The sequence below is a fragment of the Amphibalanus amphitrite genome, unplaced genomic scaffold, assembly GCF_019059575.1.
Source record: "Amphibalanus amphitrite isolate SeventyFive unplaced genomic scaffold, NRLGWU_Aamphi_draft 000131F_arrow, whole genome shotgun sequence".
Classification (NCBI taxonomy): Eukaryota; Metazoa; Arthropoda; class Thecostraca; order Balanomorpha; family Balanidae; genus Amphibalanus; species Amphibalanus amphitrite.
In genome coordinates this window covers 633,094-655,009 of record NW_024881626.1, presented here as the reverse complement: position 1 = coordinate 655,009, position 21,916 = coordinate 633,094, and the positions used below count along the sequence as shown (strand labels likewise).

Sequence of the window (21,916 nt, the reverse complement as noted above, 5' to 3'; positions counted from 1 at the left end):
CCTAGGTCAATTGGTCGGTGACTTTCAAATTAAAGCAGGCCCTTTCTCCGTCAGGCTTGGTGGATCCACCGTCACTTTGCGCTGTACTTTTAAGACAGACTGTACATGCGACCTAGGCCCTAGGGTCGCGTTAACTCGCGCCCAGCTGGGGGGGGGGGGGATGATGACAGGGGCGTCGCCACGAATTTTTAACGGGAGGGAGACGGATTGGCTGGCCAAAAACCCAGAAGTTGGTTATTTGTTTTTCAATAGAAAAACAATTCTAAAGAATACTGTTTGTCTAATGAAGAAACAACCTTCGGGTGCCATACCTACTTTTTTGGGCCTATATGCAGTATGCAATACTTGTAACGCATACACATGTCCTTTCCGCGTGAAGGCGTTATTAGACACAGTATCTCTTTTCTTACTTGTATGAATTGGCGGCGCGAAGCGCCCCGAAAACTGGCAAGAACGCCTGGCAAAACAGCTCCAAAAACGCATGAATTTTAGTAGTGGCCCAGTGGGCAGACATGTGCATGGATCCGAGTGATGAATCTATGATCTCAGTGGATCTCGAAGCAAATTACAGGTTGGGGTCTATGATCCCACCGGATCCGGCGTGAAAAATACATCTTGGATCTATGATCTCATATGATCTGACGATAAATTGAGAACATGGATCTATGATCTGAGTGGATCCCACCATGCACCACAGTTGAAACTATGTTTTAACCCGCGCCCTGCTGGGGGGGGGGGTGTTTGAACACCCCCCCCCCCTTGTGGTTTTTCGCGAATATCTCAAAAACGGTTTTTGGTACACCTTATCATACATCAATTCTACACATGTTGTGAAAATTTCAGACCAAGGTCATTCAAGGTCAGGTCACCAGGTCACTTGAAGTGACCTCACCTCATAAAAAGTTTCAATGTCTGTCATAGCTACACCGAGTGACCGATCGCTTTGAAACTTTCAGCGATTGCTAAGAGCAATAGCATGTACAAAATGTATATCTCAGAATTTTGATATCGATGACCTAAGGTCAGGTCAATTTTGCGACCTCCCCATTATTACGGAGCGAGCGAAGCGAGCGGAGTCTTTCCTTAGATTAACGGAAATTTCTGAGTATGAGCGGCCGGCCGGCCGGCCGGCCGGCCGGCCGTGCGGACGCTTTTGCGAGGCTTATATCTCAGCAACCACTTGACCGATTTACACGCGGTAATTTTTGTAGGGTAGCTTCATTCCTTCTACCAAGTATTGGACTATTCCCGATGCATGTGGGTGACCCCTTATGCACGTGCCACGTGCAAAACGAAGAGGTGTCAGTTTTGTAATTGTTGCAATATCTCGGTAACTACTTGGCCGATTGCGCTGAAAGTTGGCATGTAGGTAGGCACCCACTAGGCACTGCATATCCATGTGCCAGAGTTGGGGTGCTGCTGCACGTGCGCACGTGCAGGGGTCGTTTCCAGATCTCGAGAACGGCTGGACCGATGGCGCTCAAATTTGGTACACGGTTAGGGACCAGTTAGTAGGGTGCCGTGCAAAAGTCAGTTGGGACCCATTTTGCACGTGCGCACGTGCAGGGTGCCGCTCCCAGATCTCGAGAACGGCTGGGCCGATTGTGCTCAAATTTGGCACATCGCTAGAAACCGGTCAGTAGGGTGCCGTGCACAAGTCAGCTGGAGGTACCCCCTCGAAATTTCGCACGTGCAAGACTCACCCCCTCGCTCGCTCCGTTAGTCGCCCCAAAAGGCGCTATACTGGTAAGTCAATGGGAGAAAATTGAAATGCGCCTCTTTTGGACGGAGGACATTATAAACACTCCCAAACACCGAATTACAAGTGGTTTAGACACACTGAACATGAAAATGGTGTCCGTGACCCCTGTTTATGCCCTGAGGTCATCTTAGGTCACGAATGGTATCTAACCGTTTTTCGCAAATAACTTTTTGATAGAGGCATGCTAGAGCGATGAAAACGCCTTATATATGTTCAGCTCGACGATACGGATCGACTGATATGCAATATGACCCTTTCCGGTCAGGTCATGACCTTGACCTGAGGTCAAATTTTCAAGTTGACCTTTCAAGGTCAAGTTATAGTTCGTTCGATGCGTGTTGACGAGAGGAACACGATGCCGGTGAAAGTAAGCTCGTACAAGGCTTGGGTCAAAAGTTATTTCAGAAAAACTGTTTCCGAAAAAATCGGCTATTTTTGCAGTTTTTGCCCCCTGCAGGCAAAACCGTTGACGTTAGGTCAAATCTGAGATAATTACTCAGAAAGGGCGTTAATAGGGCTATCGAATGCACTTTTCCGCGGCGCTGTAGCTCTATTGGTTCCCGAGTTATGCATTGGCTTCTGGGAAATTTTCGACATTCGACCTGGAAATCGGCGAAATTTTGCCTTCAATGACCTCTGGTGACCTGACCTTTGACCTGACCAAAAAATTGACCGAACTGATTTCGTCATTATTTTTTTACGCTCTTTCGAACGCCGCCTTCTGCGTATCGCTACGTGGCCCAGGAGCCGAGTTACAAGGGGGGGGGGGGTGTTCAAACACCCCCCCCCCCCAGCATGGCGTGGAAATCCAGGACCCCCAGCTGGGCGCGGGTTAACACGCGCAGTGGAAGGGGGGGGGGCGGATTTCGCCCACCCCTCCTGTTTTTCGCCAATAACTCGCGCCACAAACATAATATTAATGTGAAATTTCGGCTACCTGTCCAGAATTGAATTGCGGAACTTCTCGTGCAAGAAATATGAAAATCAGTTCACAACTTTTCTAGTAATAGCGGTGTAAAGTCAAACATCCTGCCGCCGCGGCGGGCGGCGGCCGCGCCGGCGCTAGCCGTTACGCGCCGCCTGAATTGTAGACTGTGCCGGGGCGGGACGGTTCCGTCTTTACATCGCGCTCCTCACCGCTGATTACATTAGATTCGCGTCAAATTCGGTGAGAAGACTGAGAAATGTACGGGCAATCATATGGTCAAAAAATTTTGAAAATCGGCCGGTAACAACTTGAGTTATGAGTGTGTAAACACAAAATTGTGATTGCCGCGTTTCCCGCGTCGGCTGATCCCCCTTCAGCCGGCGACATCTTACCCTCAGCAGGCCTCTAACTGCCATATTTATTGTTGGATTATCTAGAAATTCACCATACATGCTCACAAATGTTTGTTCTTTCGAATAGTGAAAGAAAAAAGAAAATCGGCCAGTAACTTTTTGAGTTATCGGCGTGTAAACGCAAAAAAAATCGCTCATATGGCAGATTTGACCACATTTGACCTCATTTGACCTTGAAGATATTGACCTAGGGTCATGAAATTCACACACAACAGAGTTCCCCATGGCCCCCACCTACCCTCTAAATTTTGTCTTTCTAGCTCCAGTGGGAGCTGAGATCTTAGGGGGGCGACATCCGCCCCCCCCCCTTCCACTGGGCGTAGTACTCGCAACCCTTCCACTGCGCGTGTTAAAGGTTTTTTTATGCCAATAAGTGGCACATAACTATGGATTATGACGTGCGATCACATAAAATCACTAAAACAGAACGTTTGTGAGTTGAAACAAGTGTTTTTTTTTACATATGTGTTGACAAAAAATAAGTGAGGATCTATGATCTCACTGGATCTCAAGCAAAAAATGAGACTCGGATCTGTGATCCCTACGGATCTCTCGATAAATTACTGAGCTTGATCTATGATCCCGTTGGATTCGAGATCAGGATCCGTGGGATCAGATCCCAGATCCATTTTATCGGATCCATGCACATGTCTGCCAGTGGGTACCATTTTCCGATTCAATGTGTCATGTTTAATGGTACCTGATGTTTGAGTGTTTAATACGACTTTCGTCCTAAAGAAGCATATCTCAATTGTCTCTCATTGACTCGTAATGGAAGGGTTGCAAAATTGACCTGACCTTGGCTATCCGATATCGAAATCCGGGATATCTTTTTTACGCATAGGTAGGTATTAGGTAATTCACTTTTCAATACCTGAAAGTTTTAAAAGCGATCATTTCGTCTGTGCAGCTATGGTGAGCATTACTTAGGTAACCCTTCTTAGGTTACGTGAGCTGGTGACCTGAGCTGAAGCAGCCTTGGTCTCAATTCTTCACAGTAGGTGCAGAAAAGGTGTGTCAAAATGGCTGCGCTCCATTTTAAGATATTTGCGGAAAATGGCAAGGTGTGGCGAAACACCCCGGCCCGGCATGAGTTACCCCCCCCCCCCCCGTTGGGAATGATAGACCCAATGCTGTATAGGGGTCGTATAAATAGTATAAATCAATGTAATCAACTCGCAACTGGGGCGCCTGGCTTACGAAGGGGACATGGTCGGACGGCGACTTGGCAGTTCTTACCACCACATGTAACAATAAACATTTCGACCGCACGTTTTTACAGATAGGTACTCGCCTGTTCACGCTGTCGCTCATATCTAGACCGTCGTAGACGATGCCATAGGAGAAGCAAACGAAGCTGTAATAACTGATTTCTTCGAGCCATGGTACGTTATATTGAAGGTCTTCTTAAAAATTAGACACAAACAAATCTACGGGCGCAATATTGTAAATAAACATATAAAAAAATATTGCTTATACTGATCCGATAATAAGCAATGGCCAATGAATACCAATATTTATGCCCAAGGCCCTGCAGCCGATTCGCGTTGGCGCACTAAGGCCCTAGTGACACTTGATTTCAAGTGTCACTAGACGATTTCGGTTTGCGCTGAGCCACTAGCCGATTGGTGTAAAATGCCGCTTAGTGTCACTACCATCAAGTGTCACTTGGCCGCCTAGTCTTACTAGCTTCCTAGTGCGCCATCTCGAATCGGCCCCTGGTAAATACCCTGGTTGTGCCTGTCTGCATCATTATTTTATTTACTGGCTAGTTTTTCATAATGGCACGTGACCAACAAGCATTATTTTATTGATGCGTTGCGCTGGTAGATGCATGTTTTAAATTTGTAAAATGTGTTTTAATTACCATGATATTTTATATGGCTTATTTTTGATGATTATTGATAAAAAAGAACACAATACACGTATTATATAGTATAAGTAAAGAACACATTTATTACCAAATTGTTCTTGATACTTCCCGTACGGACAGTGCGATTGATGCCGAAAGTCGATGCGAGAGCTGCGGGTGATGCGGGCGAGCGAGTCGTGCGAGAAGTGTTTGCGGGACATACGATTTTCAGATCCGAGTCGTGCGAGCGATGCGAGCGAGCGATTGATGCGGAAAGAGTCTGTTTCAGCCTTAAGACTCCGCTCGCTTCGCTCGCTCCGTAAAGACTACGCTCGCTTCGCTCGCTCCGTAATGATGTGCATTTTAAGCCCAATATGTCCTTCGCTGTGCATCTCCCTGCCTCCGGCGTTTCAGCAGTCAATCTGGATTCGATTTATCCTCTCCCAGTGCTAGTGGCGCCCTCCCCGGCGCGTTGGCTGGTCTCGCCCAACGCTCCAATAGTTCACACACTCGCTGCCACCACTCGCCGGGATATTAGGAACAGGGCTCCGCAGTAAAATACAATCACAACGACACTTTTAAAGGTTTAATTATAAATTTGTCGGAAGCAATATATCGTCAATTGGCGATCAGATTTCCATTCCACGGCCGGTGGGCCCTTGGCGATAATTTATGCCGCCTGAATCGGCCAAATTTATGGGTGCGTTGTAGGGATATGAGCCGCGTGTCACGGTGTTAGCCTGTCGGGTCGCCGAAATGGGGAGAAATGTGCCAACCACGGTCCTGCGGGATCGTTCACGCCGTTTTTGCCTCCATTGGCCAACTGACGAGGTTCTAGGTGCCGTGAATTGTCGGTTCGCTGGTCTGAAGACGCGGCACTGTTACTTATCCGGTATCGGCGGCGCCGCGCTCTCATCTGTGATAGAGGCGGCGCCGGCAGACCTCACCGTGTCGCAGCCCTCTCTGGACGGTGACGGCACATGATGTAGTGCCGCAGCCGTTGTCAGCGCGCACAGATACTGACGGATGGCACCGGTGCTGTATTGTTGTACGGGGAGTGTGCTGTGTGCGCCGCGGGCCGCGCCCTGCTCGACCGTGTCTCGAGGGACGGCCAGGACGACATCGTCAGGCCGTGGGCGTCTGCAGCGGCCGCTATGGGGCCGTCACGCTCGCTGGTACCCCCATCACAAACCAGACGACTGTAAGGGCGCCATCGCCGGCCCAGTAGCCGGCTTTGAAAGCCCGGCCATGGCCCCAAACGGCTGCGGCGGGCCAGTGGCACGGTGCTGTGACGCCTCTGTCTGGGCGGCGTGACGCCGGCGTCACGCTCCGTTGGTCGCGCCACTGTCCGTCTGGGATCGACCGGTGCTCGCCTGTTTCGCCGTCGGCCGCGCGGCGATGGGGTGTGTCCGGCACTGTCCGCCGCTGGCGGCGCCGGCCGGGGACGCCATGCGGCCGCCCGGCGCCGATGGCTCCTTTCCGCCGGCTAACCGCCGCGCCAGCCGAGCGTATCAAAATATCGCTCTGGGCCTCGTCTGCCCGGCCCGGGTCGGCCGCGTGGCCCCCACTGAGGCTCAGCGGCCGCTGGTGGCCCCCAGTCGGTCATCCGGCATTCAGCATTACACATTCACTTGTGTCGCTGGCCCTCGTACTGTTGAGGAAGGCTGTTTGATGATTTGTCATCCTCGCGTCAATAATTTGGTTGCATATTTCTGGTCAGCCTTTGTGTGCCACAATTCTAGTCTTGTTAGCCACAAGCTTAAACACAATCATCCTATCCGTTCTTGGGTCCACAAGAAGTGGCGAATGCTCGTGCACATGCGGTCAGTGTCACCCCAGCTAAGTTTTCATTGAGCTGGTCCGCGACAGTGCCTGGTTTGAAGAGCTGGTTCCATGTAGCTGGTCCGTGACAGTGGTCGTCGGCTTTGAGCTGTGAACGGTCCTTCGCTCTGATGCAAAAGCGGTTTCTGCGCTGTGTACGTGTAGATAGTAGCACCTCAACTGTCGCACACGGAAACATGTTTCCCGGTGGGCGCTCACAGCCCAAAGACGGGACCAAGTTGAAAGTGACTCAGTAATTGTTCATATGGAATGTTGTCTGATTTATTCACCCGTATGACCTGTTACCTATGTCCATTGTCTATTTTTCAAAAGGTTCCTATTAGAATAAACACCCAGATGAATACAAAATGTTTGCATCATTATGAAACAATGTATTTTGCATGAGAAATAAAACACGATGATGAGTTATATGATTCATAAATAGCCAACATCGACATAATAAATAAGATTAAGGTCAGCGAACACCATTCAGCATAGATCACTTAGTTGTAGGCGGGCTTGTAAGCCGGCTGGTAGGCGGGCTTGCCGTAGCTGGGCTGGGGCTCGACGTAGGCGGGGTCCACCTCGGGGGTCGGGTACTCGGTGGGTACCGGGGTGGGCAGGATGTCGCTGGACGGCTGGTAGCCGTTCTCGTCGGCGACAAATGCGACCTTGACCTCCTCGCCGTAGCCGTTGGTATAGCTCCAGGAGCCCTCCTGGCGGTAGAGGTCCTCCGACTCGCCGTAGGCGCTCTTGCCGTAGCCGGGCACCGGCACGCCAGTCTCAGACCTGAAAAATAAATAACGTATTATTGTATTGTATATATTCAACATTCAATGTCCGTCCGTGCTCACACAGTTTGTTTGATATCTTATTGTGGACTTTGTACTTCTCGTTCTCGTGGTCACTGGTCAGTGTTATGCTTTTTGCCATATTTGAATGCAACAAAATTGGTTTCTACGAAAATATCGAATACTCTTATAATCTTGTCAATAAGTCAGGCTAATCGTGGCTACAGATACATCACGTATGGACTATTGATGTTTCGTGTAGTCGAACAGTTCTCATTCAAATGAAACATTTCTAACATAACAGGCGAAAGGTCATTATAGCTGATGTTACTAAAAAGTGGTATATTAATTAACTGACCTGTAGATGCCGTTCTCGGTGGAGAACTTGGAGCTGTAGGTGCCATCTCCGGGGTGGACGTCCTCCTGCTCCAGGATAGCGATCGGCTTGTAGCTCGAGTGGCCGTAGGACGGGGCAGGAGCGTACTTGGGCTGGGGCTTGTAGGTCGGGGCCGGGGCGTAGGTCGGGGCAGCGTAGGTCGGGGCAGCGTAGGTGGGACGGGGCCTGTAGGAAGGCTGGGGCCGGTCGGCGACGGCCACCAGGGCCAGAGCAGCGACGATGAACTGCAATGAAAATATGGTTTGTTACTTCTTTGCCTAGTACAAGTACTTGCTATCCTACTTCTGTTTTGCTACTCCTGATCGAAATTAACAACTATATTTTGAGCTGCAGACCGTTGCTGACAGCGATGCTGAATTTCTGTTGAATGAAATTAAGAATTGAGGCCTGTCTTATCTTATAATTATTTGGATTGTACTTATTTGGTCATATCCTGGAAACGTGCAACGAAAATGTTTTTCACATTCGCATCCAAAAGTCTAATCACAGACCGATTGATAAAAAGCTAAACTATATCAATGCTCTCCATTTCATACGAGTGCTACTCACCAGCTTCATGTTGACTGTAGTGGGATCGGTGTGGAACTGATGCTCTCCCACGGTCGGTGCGGCCTTAAGTAGGTGGCGGTGTGGGGCGGGACGAGGCCCGGCGGCCGGTCACGCCCCCCCCCCTTCCGACCCTGACGGAGGTCAACACACGGCGCTGAGTACGGGACAGAAGCGCTACAGTGGAAGCAGGCGCGACCCTGCAGGGGCCCTGGTCTGTAAGGAAAGACAGAGTGGCAGCTCTTAAATGTATTCACAAATTGCTACTACATTTTGCTACTGTATTTGACCAACAGCTTGACCAAAGCCTAGACGCTTCACCAGCGATGACAACTGAGGAAATGAAGAACCCCGTACTTACCTAGCGGGCGTGTTTGACGTTTCATTTTTTTTCAAGCGAGTTCGCTAACCTGACCTTTCATCGGCCTTTTTACCGTATCTTTTGAACGAGACCCAGATGCGTAGTGCAACCTAAAGTGACCGTCCCTCCTTAACATTAGTTTTGAGTTGAGATAGCCAACTTGGGGTCCATGGCCTGCAATTACCGGTTAGGGCACTAACAACATCGAGAAATGCTTTAATTCCGAGATATTTAAGTTCAGAGTCTGCATTTTTTCGGATACTCAGGGGCTAATGCCTTTGAATGTCCCCTTATACTTTGTGACGTCAGCGCAGATCTCTAACAGTTTTCAAATCTTATACTAAAGCCTTTGTAAAAGACAATTGTTGCTTTGGTGGTATATACATATGTACTAACTACTAACTTGCGCGTAACATATGTCACACTTTAAAGATACAAAACTATTGTTCCAAATAACGTCACAGGAACAACGGAGGCCCAAAATGAAAATTAAAAGGAATAAAAGTCTAGTTCCTAAAAAAAAATGAATGGTTAATTGTTTTCGTTGGGATTTGGTGCACATTCATGTTTCCTCCTTCTGAACCACGGACACCCCTTAAGTTTTTTGACAGTGGGAGGGACCCTCGCCTCGGCGTCCGTTCCGTATCTCGGTAGAGCGTTGGATTCCCGGGTTCAAGTCGCTCCGGCAATCGATACCTATCCGATAGAAAGCATGCATTGCAGGGAGATGAATGGCAAACGTGCGGAAAGTGATTTATTTAAGGTATATTTTGCAAATGCTTACACAACAGATACACATAAATACAGATTATGCTTCCAACATTTCAGATGATGACAACGATCGGTTTCAAAATCACTTCAGTCATATACTGTGTGATTTCACCTCGCGTTTTCAGCATCAAATATTGCATTTACTTAATTGTAGGAAGGCCTGTAGGCCGGCTGATAGGCGGGCTGGTAGGCGGGTTGGGGCTTGCCGTAGGTGGGCTGGGGCTCGACGTAGGCCGACTGGGGCTCGACGTAGGCGGAGTCAACAGCAGGGGTCGGGTACTGGGTGGGCACCGGCGTCGGTAGGATGTCGCTGGACGGCTGGTAGCCGTTCTTGTCGGCGACAAAGGTCACCTTGACGGGGTTGCCGTATCCGTCGGAGTAGCTCCAGGAGCCCTCCTGGCGGTAGCTGCCCTCCGGCTGTCCGTAGGCGTTCTTGCCGTAGCCGGGCAGAGGAACACCGCTCTCAGACCTGAGAATGGTTTTTATTGTGTCAATAACGTATCTTTTTGTCTTTTTTACACTGGATGTCATAATCATTCCTTATTATATTATTAAATGCGCATTTTTTCACCACAAACATACATATTGACTTTGTAAGTTTGACTTTGTGACTTTGTAAGCAAGTATATTTATTTAAAAAGCGCCTTTTATTTGGTGACCTTCTTCAAAATGGAGCGACCGTGTTGTAGAGGTGGGACCTTATTAAGGCCCGCATGGCAATAGAAGGAAACTTTGTTCTGTGAAGCCATGGTAATGAGAGCGAAATGAATATCACGGCCTTTATTTTCACGGATTTAGCGCTAACCAGACTGCTCGCATCTCAACTCAATTTCAAGTAGGTTAAGTTTTAGTATTCTTAGCCGAAATCTCGAGATTTATCATTTCTCACCTATAGATGCCGTTCTCGGTGGAGAACTTGGAGTTGTAGGTGCCGTCTCCGGGGTGGACGTCCTCCTGCTCAAGGATAGCGATCGGCTTGTAGGTAGACTGGACCTGGTAGCTGGGAGCGGCATATGTGGGGGCAGCGTAGTTCGGGGCAGAGTAGGTCGGGGCAGAATAGGCAGGTCGGGGCCTGTAGGAAGACTGGGGCCGGTCGGCAGCAGCCACCAGGGCCAGAGCAGCGACGATGAACTGAAAATGATAAACATTTGTTTTAGGTTTTTTTCCTGACAGCCTATGGTGCTGACTGGCAAAACATTTCTCCCTTTGGTAATGCTGTGAGCATGTTTTGAATTCACATGTTCTTAGAAATATATCCTGCCAAGTGCCATGGAGTATGCTACTTCTATATTGTATTCTGCAAGAATGTATTTCTAGAATTAACTATTGTAAATGCTAAGCTGCATTCAATTCTCGTTCACTCGGTGATCGATAGAATGAGTTGCACTACCGAATACGTTTCATTTACTAGTTACTCACGATTTTCATGTTGAAGAGACTTGGTCTGTGAGCCAAATGATACCCTGATTTCGTCTGTGGTGTCTTTAAATAGTTACGCGGTACATAGACGAACCGCGCCCCGCGACCCATCCATTGTTCGCATTTTACCACACTGCAAAACCTGTTCTGACGATTGACCGAGCTCGCGCCGGTCTGTTACTTAATGTTTCAATAAAGTGACATTTTTAACAACCTTGGCATGTCCCATTTCACAAAGAGGGCGTTCAGCCATACTGCTTTACATACTCGTATAGGTCTCCATTACCAGGATTCTGCATAAAGTACCGTCAATGTGACGTCAACATTGTTTTTGACTGCGAGGAGAATCAATAATATATAACTGAGCTAATACTACAAGGTTTTGATGATGAATAATCGAGGAAAACAGATTTATTTTCGCGATAGGACTAGTAAAGGCTTTTGTGACTTTTAGTACTAGGTAGCGTTCTCCGCATTCACCAATGCTGGGCGTTTTTGAAACAAGTGATTAAATATGTTGTTTTTTTTCATTAGCTCGAGTTCGAAACTACCGCTACAATGACAGGAGATTTCTAAAAATTAGTCAATAGAAACATGTTTATAAATAGACCCCATTTTTATCATCGAACGTATAAGAGCTTTTTGTTGTTTTTATAAATCACTAGAGGCATTCGGCTTCCTTTGGGTGCATCTGCTTCAACCATGCTACATTAACTGATTTACCGATTTGAAGGCATGAATACAGAATACACGTATGTGAATAGAGGAGACCCCCTATATGTAATAGGGGAGGCGCATAGCTTCGCGAAATTTGTCATGCCTTTTCTTTTATCAATTTTAAACATTGTGTATGTACAAGTTTGAACCCCCTTCCTTTTAGGGTCAGGCCACCAAGTCACTTCGAATGACCCAACCTCAAATCACTTTTTTGCAACTTTGTCACCGTGTCAGAGCTACAGTAGATGACGGAGGCCTTTGAAAGTCGTAGGATGTAATGAGGTCATTGATAGCTACAATGTGCAAATCTCTGAATTTTGATATCGATGATCTAAGGTCCGGTCAATTTCTTGACCTCCCCATGACAAGTCAATGGGGAAAAATCAACCTCCTGTTTTCCACTAAACCGGCCGGCCGGGCGCGCGGCTCGCCACCCTAGCAGGGTGACGGGTCGCGGGCCCGGCCGGCGGCCTGGGGCATCGCCCCAGCGAGAACGAGTATGTACAGCCCTCTGCAAACTGCGTGGTAGGTATTCTTTTTTCGCCAAAACCGAGAATAACGCGGATACTATGCTATCGGTCACTTGGAAATCGTAACAGCAAGACGCGGGAGACTTCGCACTTTGGATTGGCATTACCATCGTCCTCATTTTCCATCCAGTTTGGCAACAAAACCCAAAAGTTTATATTTGCCCCAAAAACAAACTTTTGCATTTTGTTGCCACACAAGGCATCTACTTTGTTTAGTGATAGACCCAATCGAAGGAGTGGAGCATGGCGAGGCGCCATACTTGCAGTGAGTTCCGACCGACTGATAACATAATCTTTGAGCTATTACCGGTTTTGTCGAAAAAAGAATACCTACTACGCAGTCTGCTGAGGGCTGTACATGTGGGATTCGCGGGGCGATGCGGGGCGGGGCGAGGTTTGTGAACGTTTGGTGCGCTCGCATTGTTACATGCCCAATATGTGCATTTGCAATGTGCATCCATATGCATGAGTGACATGTGATTCACGATGTACGTATACCTATACATCATATGTGCGTATATGAACGAAATAAATGTTTAAAAAATTCAATGGAAGAAATTTGAAAAGCGTCTGTTTTGTACGAACGCTATTCTAGACACTCTCAAACATCGAGATGTAGGTAGAATTGGCACACTGAACCGGAAAATGGCAATTGTGACCTCTCGTTATGTCCCCGAGGTCATCTCAGGTCACGAACAGAATCTAACAGTTTTTCGCTAATAACTTCTGATAGAGGCGTGTCAGAGCGCGGAAAACGCCTAGATGTGCTCGGCTCGACGTTGCGGATCGACTGATATGCAACATGACCTTTTCCGGTCAGGTCATTTTGACCTGAGGTCAAATTTTCAAGCTGACATTTCAAGGTCAAATTATTGTTCATTCGACGCGTCTCGACAAGAGGAACACGATGCTGGCAAAAGTAATGTCATGGCTCTTTTGTTATTGCCGAAAAAACGCTTTGCTTAAAAACGGCTATTTTTGGAGTTTTTGCCCTCTGGAGGCTAAATCGTTGACCTGAGGTCAAATATGAGAGCAATATTCAGAAAGGTCTGTAAAAGGGCTATCGAATGCGCTTTTCCGCGGCGCTGTATCTCTATCGGTTCTCGAGATAGCCGTCGGCAGTTTCCAAAATGTTGAAATAGTCAACATTTTACCTTTGGTGACCTCTGGTGACCTGACCTTTGACCTGACCCCAAAAATGACTGTAGTGTTTTCGTCCTTATTTTGGACGTTCTTTCGATTGCCGCTTATCGCGTGTCGCTACGTGGCCCAGGAGCCGAGTTAGAAGGGGGGATGTTCAGACACCCCCCCCCCCTGCCCGGCGCGGAATCTCGGAGCACCGGCCTGGCGCGGGTTAACCTGCGCCCCGCTGGGCGCTGGGGGGCAGAATCTGCCCCCCCCTTCCGTTTGTCGCCAATTACTTCTAAACGCGTTACGCCAGAGACGTCAAACGTTCAGTACCTTATCATACATCAATTCAAGACGTTTCCTGAAAATTTGAGCAAAATCCATCGGAAAACGCCGCTAACATCTTCATTTTTAAAGAATCAAGACATAACAAAAAAGTTTATACGTGATTCTACCTTGTCTATTAAATGGCTCTCTCGGTTTTTGAAAATTCTGGATTTTGCCCAATTTTTTACCTCCAAAAACTGACTTTTTTGGGGAAATAATTATAAAATCCATAATTTTGAGTGTATCGAGAAAAAACAAATCGGAATATATGTCAGAAAAGTGGTCTATGTGCACCTACATACCAATTTTTAGAAGAATCGGTTCAAAAATGTGGGATTTTTTCAAAATTTTATGACGTCACGACACACAAAAATTTTGAAAAATGATTTTTTTGGATTTTCTAGACCTCTTGCGGAAGCAAAAATAGCACCATTCGATTCGCCGTGAAAAACTGCATCAGATAGACACCTTTTTAGGCCTTAACAACCAACTTCAAAATTTGACCTCACTTGACCTGACCTTGACCTGACCTCGACCTGAAATTCATCCAGAGGTGGTCCATATCACTTATTGAGTGTGCCTATCGAATTCTATGGATAAAATGGCCCATAAAACATGTGTCGCACATACCCTTTTCTATATTTTGTTTTTGGTGACCTGACCTGACCTGACCTTGACCTTGACCTTTGAATGATATTGTATGCAACGAATATTGTCTTGGTAGCCTAAGAACACGTTGTGGGCAATCAGTTTCAGTCCATTCCTCGGCAACTACGGTGCAAGGCCGATACTGTAGAAACTTGCATTGCGTTTGTTTGTTTGTTTGTCGTTTATTTATGATTATGGGCATGGACAATGGACATAAATAAAGTTGAATTGGTGCAAAAGCATTAACTTATTACGAGGCACCTCTTCAACAAAACAAAACGAAACAGAGCTTCACCGAAATAAACACACGCACACACCAGATCCCACGCGCAACCCCACCGCCCCGACAGACCTTCCGACCACTACAGCTGGACCACACGCGCTCCGCCAGCCTGCGGCCTCCTCCCTAACTTTGTACGGTGGCCGGTGCCGTTCCATGGCATACGAGTATGCCGTCCCGGCCCCGGGGAGAGCTGTGGGATATCTCCCCGGGCCTGAGAGATCTAGTGGATGCCTCCCCGGCGCTCCAGACGGGCCGCGAGCCCCCGCCCGCACCCCCGGAAAATCATCTTTCCGGGGGTGCCCCCTAACCACAGTCCGGGCGAGGGGAGCGCCGACCCGACCCGACAGGCCGGCGCTCCGCCCGCCAGGCCGGCCGACCGGTCCCTTTCAAGTGGGACCGGTACTCAGGTTGGCCCGGATGGGTCATAGGGGCGGGCGGAGCGCCTCCCGCCGCCCGCAGATTCTGGCCCAATGCTTGGCAACTCAGGTTTTCGCCACAGGCCGGCGGAGCCCGCCTGGTCCTATAGTAGACCACATCTGCTGTACCCTTGACCTGACTTTGACCTGACCTCTGACCTACTTAAGCAAAAAAAATTGGGCTTTTAAGATCTGCCATGTTGAGAGCTTTCGATTGCCGTTTTCCTCGTCTTTCTTCGACCATCGGTTCGGAAGTTAGATGGGGGGCAGAATCTGCCCCCCCCCCCCCCCAGCAGGGCGCGTATGGCTGAATAGCCCAGCGGGGCGCGGGTCAAGCCAATGGGGAAAATAAAAAAGACGTTCCACGGCAAATTGCTCGAAAACGATCCAAACAACCCCCCCCCCCCATTTTCTTTCATGCGGATCAACCACCATTCGGTGCACTACCCATGCGTTTTCATCTAGGATAATTTTTGAGATATCTTTTTGATTTGTGAAAATGACCGAAAAGCTGAATCTCTGGAATCCTAGCGGCTAGCGGTATGCCAGTCGTTGATAAATTATTATCTGGCGGCGGCCGGGCGCTTTTTTTTTTGTTTGTTTTTTTGCGGTGTTTGCGTTTGGCGGCTGGCAGGCGACTTTTAGGCGTTTTCGGTTGGCAGTTAGCGACCGTGCGATGCGGGCGGTTTTATTTTTTCGGCGTTTCTGCGTTTTTTGTGGTTTGCGGCGGTCGGGCGATTTTTTCCACGTTTGCGTTGGCGTTTCGGGCGAGCGCTTTGCACGTTTTGCGGTGTTTACGTTTTGCGGCGGGCGGGCGTTTCGTGTTTTTTTTTGCGGTGTTTGTCTTTGGCGGCGGGTGGGCGGCGATGCGGGCGGTTTTCTTTTTACGTCGTTTGCGGTGTTAAATTTGTTTGCGGTTGGCGACCGCTTTTTCGTTTATTCTTTTGCGGTGTTTGCATTTGGCGGCGGGCGGGAGTTTTCGGTTGGCGTTTTCGGTTGGCGGTTAGCGGGCGCGCGATGCGGGCGGTTTTATTTTTGCGGCGGTTTTATGTTTCTTTTTGCGGTTTGCGTCGGGCGGGCGATTGTTTATTTTTTGCGACATTTGCGTTGGCGTTTCGGGCGTGCGTTTTGCGCGTTTTGCGGTGTTTGCGTTTTGCGGCGGGCTGGCGTTTTTCACAATTCAAAGTCCAAATTTTCGGGCAACAGCGCTCCTCGAAAAGCGCTGCGTCGAGTATTCAGCTGAAAACATATTTTATAAATGTGAACTTCGCCTTCTTGTGCAGGCCTCCAATGGCCAAATGGATGACATGCATCGCTGGGAGGTAAGCACGGGAGTGAGCGCTAAGGCCAGAATGTACCAGTTCTTGTACAGTGAAGTATGCTGTGTGTGTCGGTTGTGTTTCAACTATACCTACCCATGTTTGTTTGTCTTTTCACGAGTTACTTTTGCCATTCTCGAAAATATTGCCATTCTCAGGAAATCGGGACTGGAAAAATTGTTCAAATTTCAAACCGACACTAAATAGTGAGCAACGGGAACGTGGGCTTGTATATAAAGTTTGTGCCATGCATAAATGGTTTATTCTAAGTTTTTTTTTTTTTTTGATGTAGTTAAAGCTCACTTCCACAGCTCCCTTGGCGGAGTGGTGGTCCGATCACACCGAGTTGTTTCTAGGTGGTTGCCAATAGCCTTAGGAAATGTTTTTACGCCTCCAGCCATGGCGTGGGTTAAGGTTTTCAATAGCCTTCATAAAAGCGGCAGTTGTAAAAAAACTCATTCCTTGATGACCCCATGTATCAGCTGAAGGGGAAACGTTCCCTGCAGAAAGCAGGAATGACAGAGGCATACAGATGTGTGGATCCTTCATGCCTGTGTTCTTAATGTACACAGTTCCCACCTGTACATGAACATGCGGAAAGATTCAAATATATCTGTGATGTTTTGTATGCTCTGAGATGCCTCCGCCACGTTCATTATACATATATAAGAGACGGAATATTTTATTATTCAAACAGCACCCATATAAATACAATGAGCATCACTGCGGCCATTTGTAGCTGACTTCCACGCAAAGTCACGACCGTGCCGTTCCGACACTGACTGTAGTCAACTTTACATGGCTTTGTTCGATGCGAAGCACTCGCCATGACATCGCCGTGTTGCTTAGTTGTAGGCGGGCTGGTAGGCGGGCTGATATGCGGACTGGGGCTCAACGTAGGCGGGCTGGTACGCGGGCTGGGGCTCGACGTAGGCGGGGTCAACAGCAGGGGTCGGGTACTGGGTGGGCACCGGCGTCGGCAGGATGTCACTGGACGGCTGGTAGCCGTTCTTGTCGGCGACAAATGTCACCTTGATGGGATTGCCGTATCCGTCGGAGTAGCTCCAGGAGCCCTCCTGGCGGTAGCTGCCCTCCGGCTGTCCGTAGGCGTTCTTGCCGTAGCCGGGCAGAGGCACGCCGCTCTCAGACCTGGCAATGGTTTCATTGTGTCAATTACATTGCTTTTTTATTTAAGTGGCTGACAATTTATTCAGTTCATTAATTGATAAGAGCATATTTTCGATTTTTTCTGACCCGAATTTCGAGATCTATCATTTCTCACCTGTAGATGCCGTTCTCGGTGCTGAAGTGGAAGTTGTAGGAGCCATCTCCGGGGTGGACGTTCTTCTCCTCGAGGATAGCGATGGGCTTGTAGCTGGGCTGGGCGGTGTATGTCGGGGCAGAGTAGGTGGGGGCAGAGTAGGTCGGGGCAGAGTATGTCGGGGCAGCGTAGGTCGGGGCAGAGTAGGTCGGGGCAGAGTAGGCAGGTCGGGGCCTGTAGGAAGACTGGGGCCGGTCGGCAGCAGCCACCAGGGCCAGAGCAGCGACGATGAACTGAAAAACAGAGTTTCATTAAGAAGAAGAATAAATAACAGCGATACCCCTGATTTTTCGTGCGCAATAGGTTGTATTTTTAGAGCAAATAGCCTACATGCTTGAAAGTTAATGTTCTTAGAGTCCCACATGTCCACTACACAGCTGAACTATCGGTGGCGCACTGGCCAGATGCGTCTCAGTATGTTAGTTACTACTCACGATCTTCATGTTGATCGGATTGATGTGTGTCACGACTGATGCTGTAGACCGGCGAGTGTGGTGATTATATAGTCGTCCCTGTCCTCGCTGAACATCGCCCATCTTTAACGTCCCATTGTCTTCAATCTGGTTACTGCAAAACAGGTTTAGCGCAATTGATAGAAATGACGATTTTGTTCGCTCTCTCACTGGTTAACCGTCTTAGTGAATATTGTTCCGAATTTTGGAATTATTAAAACATATCAAGACAAAAAGGTGTATGAAGCAAACAGTAATTGCAGCTTGAATAATCTCACAGTTGGTTTTGCATCTCTCAACTGTGATTGTAATGTGTATGTCCCGTGACTCAGTCGATAGGGCGTTGGACTTCCGGTAGCGAGAGCCCGGGTTCGAGACGCTCCGGCGCTAGATTGTGAAAATTCTGACGTGGATGGTCTGCAGTTGGTGGGAGCAGCCGCAACCAGTTGAAGTCAGTTGAGTGGAACGGATCGTGTCCGGCCTTGACGAGCACGCTAAACTTTGGCATCCGGATTCTCCCGTTATTCGGCATTGCGCACGATTGGAAGGATAGGGGCTGGCACCTGCGCTAGAAGCTCTGGTTAACGTGGATCCGACTCTGTCAATCCGTCCATTCAAAGATTAGAGCTTTTTTATTGAATAGCCCGCTCGACGAGAACATAATTGCTTTTTTAGTTGAATGATTCCGGTTTTTGCTTGCTATGATACCATTTCGAGATGAGTACCATGATACCTTGTTGATGTCGAGATACAATGCGAGCAGTTGTTTATTGGCAGTTTCTGGCTACTGTTAGTTTGTTACTGTTTGTTACTGACCGCTGTCCGATACTGACACGTTACTTACTCATCTCATGCGAAGTGATATTACTTGCCATAGATAACACGAAATATGATCCATGCATCTCATTCATGGTCGGGTTGTAGGTGAAAGGGCATTTTCCGTGACATTCTTAAAAATCGAGTCGAACGTAACCTCTCCACTGCATTTAAGTGGTTCACTCAGAACAGACTGAGGATAAATCCATCCAAAACGGAAATGGTTATTATTAAATCGAAGCGGAAAATCTTTGAGGAAAATTTATCAGTTAAATTTGGAACAGATACGATTCTCCCAGCTCAAAGTGTCAAGGTTCTGGGCGTCATCATTGATCGGCATCTGACGTGGGAAAAACATGTATCAGCAGCTGTGCAGCGCTGCTACGCTGTGTTGATAGGCCTGGCCAGGATGCGTCACCGACTACCAGAGGATACCAAGCGCCTGCTCGTTGAAGCGCTAGTCCTTCCACATGTGCGCTATTGTATCAGTGTTTGGGGTAGCTGCACGGTAGAGCAGAAGAAGCGGATCCAGAAGGCTGTGAACTTCGGTGCTAGGATTGTAACTGGACTCGGCCGCCGCGAACATGTTACACCGGTGCTGCAGCAGCTCGGATGGGGAAAGCTGGATGACATGCTGAAGGATCATGATATCTCGATTGTAAAACGACTACTCACTGCGTCAGACGCATCGGAGATCCTGAGAGCGAAGCTCGTGCATCGCTCTGAGATATCCGGCCAGGGTACCCGAGCAGCAGCGAGTGGCCAGCTGCAGTTGCCACGCGTCAAGACAGAGGTGGCGCGACGCAGTTTTCTTTTTAGAGCAGTTGCTGCATGGAACAGTGTTCTGAAGTGATAGGTCTGTCCTCGTGCCTTTTATTTTTTATCTATATAGTATCTACCTACATGTATGCATTTTAGTGGTTCTTATTTTCTTTAAGGATTTCTATCTATTTTGTAGCCATTTATATATTTTACCATCAGCTTGTATGCTGATGTCATGCACCTGTTTCAGTGCCTTCTATATTTCCACTTTTATAGGGTGTTCATTTTTAGAGTAGTTACAGTTTAGCAGTTTAGTTACTGTGCAATTTTAACATTGTATGTTTGATAGATAGGCGTCTGACGTTGGTTTGTCTGTGCAATGTCTGTCAAAAGTGTTTTGCATTTATGTATTGACGTGGATACCATAAAATCCACTTTGTGGAGGATCCTAATACATTATCTATCTATCTATCCGTGCGGAGACGCCCATATATTTTGTATTTGTTGCTGCTAACAATAATTTGTGTGTCCTCCGAATTTTCATAAGCCTAAATTGTTAAAAGAAAAAATGGAGTATATTAAGGGCGCAGCGATGAGCCCCGGGCAACGCCGATGCTATTGGTTAGCGAAATGGAAGTTTTAACTCTGTCCCTTCCATCATTCATTATTTCATCGTTTCAAGGATCATTAAAATACCTAAATATGATGTATACATAATACAGTACACTAAGAATAAGGTACACATGTATTCACTGACTCGGACACTCAACACTCACAAATAAATACAAAGATCACCACTCACGCTCAGTTGTCACCAGTTATGGCTGAGGTGTTGCTCGCACAGCGAGACGATCTCTAACCGTTTCACCGAAACTTAGGTGGGCGGCTGTCGATCGGCTGGGGCCACAATGCACACACGAGACACATCTCGATTGAGGTGTGGATGACTTAGTTGTAGGCAGGCTGGTAGGCGGGCCTGCCGTAGGCAGGCTCGACGTAGGCGGGGTCCACCTCGGGGGTCGGGTACTCGGTGGGCACCGGGGTGGGCAGGATGTCGCTGGACGGCTGGTAGCCGTTCTCATCGGCGACAAATGTCACCTTGACGGGGTTTCCGTATCCGTCGGTGTAGCTCCAGGAGCCCTCCTGGCGGTAGCTGCCCTCGGGCTGTCCGTAGGCGTTCTTGCCGTAGCCGGGCAGAGGCACGCCGTTCTCAGACCTGTACGGTAGAGAAAAACCTTAGTACTGCATGGCCAGCTCGGTGACTTTGGTTATGGAAACAGGTATTCCACACCAGAGCAACGTGGCAACCAAGTTGTAAATGTAAGCATATCCAGTAACTACTGACCTGTAGATGCCGTTCTCGGTGCTGAAGTGGAAGTTGTAGGTGCCATCTCCGGGGTGGACGCTCTCCTCCTCGAGGATGGCGATGGGCTTGTAGCTGCCGTGAGCCGGGGCCGGGTAGGCGGGCCGGGGGCCGTAGGCCGGGGTCGGGTACGCCGGCCGGTCGGCGGCGGCCACCAGCGCCAGAGCGGCAATGATGAACTGAAAGAAAACGTTTATGTTTCTGAATGCTTCGCTGCACTCACCCTATGAACGGCACAAAGCGTATTGTCAAGTGAATCCTACATACCAGCAAGTTCCTTACAAGATCTTAGATCCTTACAAACAAGAATAAGCACTAGGATAACGTTAGATCGGTTTCACACAGTCTGGGTAACTCACGGCCTTCATGTTGTGAGTGCGACAGTTGCTGGGAGAACTGGTGCCATGAGAGGTGGCTGCTGACGTTATATAGTCGGGTGCGGTCCGGTGCTCCGGCCACACCCAGTGCTGCACCGCGGCCCTGACCGATACTGCCGACTCACACCAGCAGTAACAGGACCGCTACTGATCTGATCATGTGCTGTACCTACAGGGTGGAAAGTAATTACGCGAACATACTTTTTCGTCTTATAGCAATGGAAAAAGCGGCGGTGACATGAAAATTTCATCTTTTCATATATTCCTATTTATGTGCGATACACTGACAAAGGCGTTCAGGCATAATTGACATGAGCATGTCAAGCACTGTTGGCTAAAGCTTAGTCCACGCCTCCTGGAGCTGTCTGGTGAGGCAATCGATGTTAGTGGCTACTA

At 48.3% G+C, this 21,916-nt stretch overlaps 2 protein-coding genes across 3 annotated transcripts; both read right to left on the bottom strand.

The window, feature by feature from the left end:
* Positions 1-7,152: 7,152 nt before the first annotated feature.
* LOC122381955 (larval cuticle protein 1-like) lies at positions 7,153-21,671 on the bottom strand. Of its 2 annotated transcripts, XM_043366747.1 has the most exons (4): positions 21,503-21,671; positions 21,126-21,322; positions 20,792-20,996; positions 7,153-7,360 (listed from the first exon to the last, which is right to left on the bottom strand). In XM_043366747.1, the coding sequence occupies exons 1-4, from the start codon at positions 21,509-21,511 to the stop codon at positions 7,280-7,282; spliced, it is 492 nt and encodes a 163-aa protein (XP_043222682.1). In that variant the 5' UTR covers positions 21,512-21,671; the 3' UTR covers positions 7,153-7,279. The 2 variants fall into 2 exon arrangements, with proteins under 2 accessions (XP_043222682.1, XP_043222681.1); XM_043366746.1 differs by lacking the exons at positions 20,792-20,996; positions 21,126-21,322; positions 21,503-21,671 and adding exons at positions 7,926-8,188; positions 8,514-8,666 and having other exon boundaries at positions 7,153-7,565.
* On the bottom strand, positions 9,775-11,129 carry LOC122381953 (adhesive plaque matrix protein-like). Its single transcript, XM_043366744.1, has 3 exons — positions 11,062-11,129; positions 10,532-10,773; positions 9,775-10,111 (listed from the first exon to the last, which is right to left on the bottom strand). The coding sequence occupies exons 1-3, from the start codon at positions 11,068-11,070 to the stop codon at positions 9,787-9,789; spliced, it is 576 nt and encodes a 191-aa protein (XP_043222679.1). The 5' UTR covers positions 11,071-11,129; the 3' UTR covers positions 9,775-9,786.
* Positions 21,672-21,916: the final 245 nt, after the last annotated feature.

What these genes read in the sequence shown, in the direction of transcription:
- LOC122381955 (XM_043366746.1), bottom strand. An exon ending in ACCGAGAACGGCATCTACAG is followed by an intron (nt 7,566 to 7,925) that starts GTCAGTTAATTA and finishes TTTATTTTTCAG; the next exon opens with GTCTGAGACTGGCGTGCCGG.
- LOC122381953 (XM_043366744.1), bottom strand. An exon ending in ACCGAGAACGGCATCTATAG is followed by an intron (nt 10,112 to 10,531) that starts GTGAGAAATGAT and finishes AACCATTCTCAG; the next exon opens with GTCTGAGAGCGGTGTTCCTC.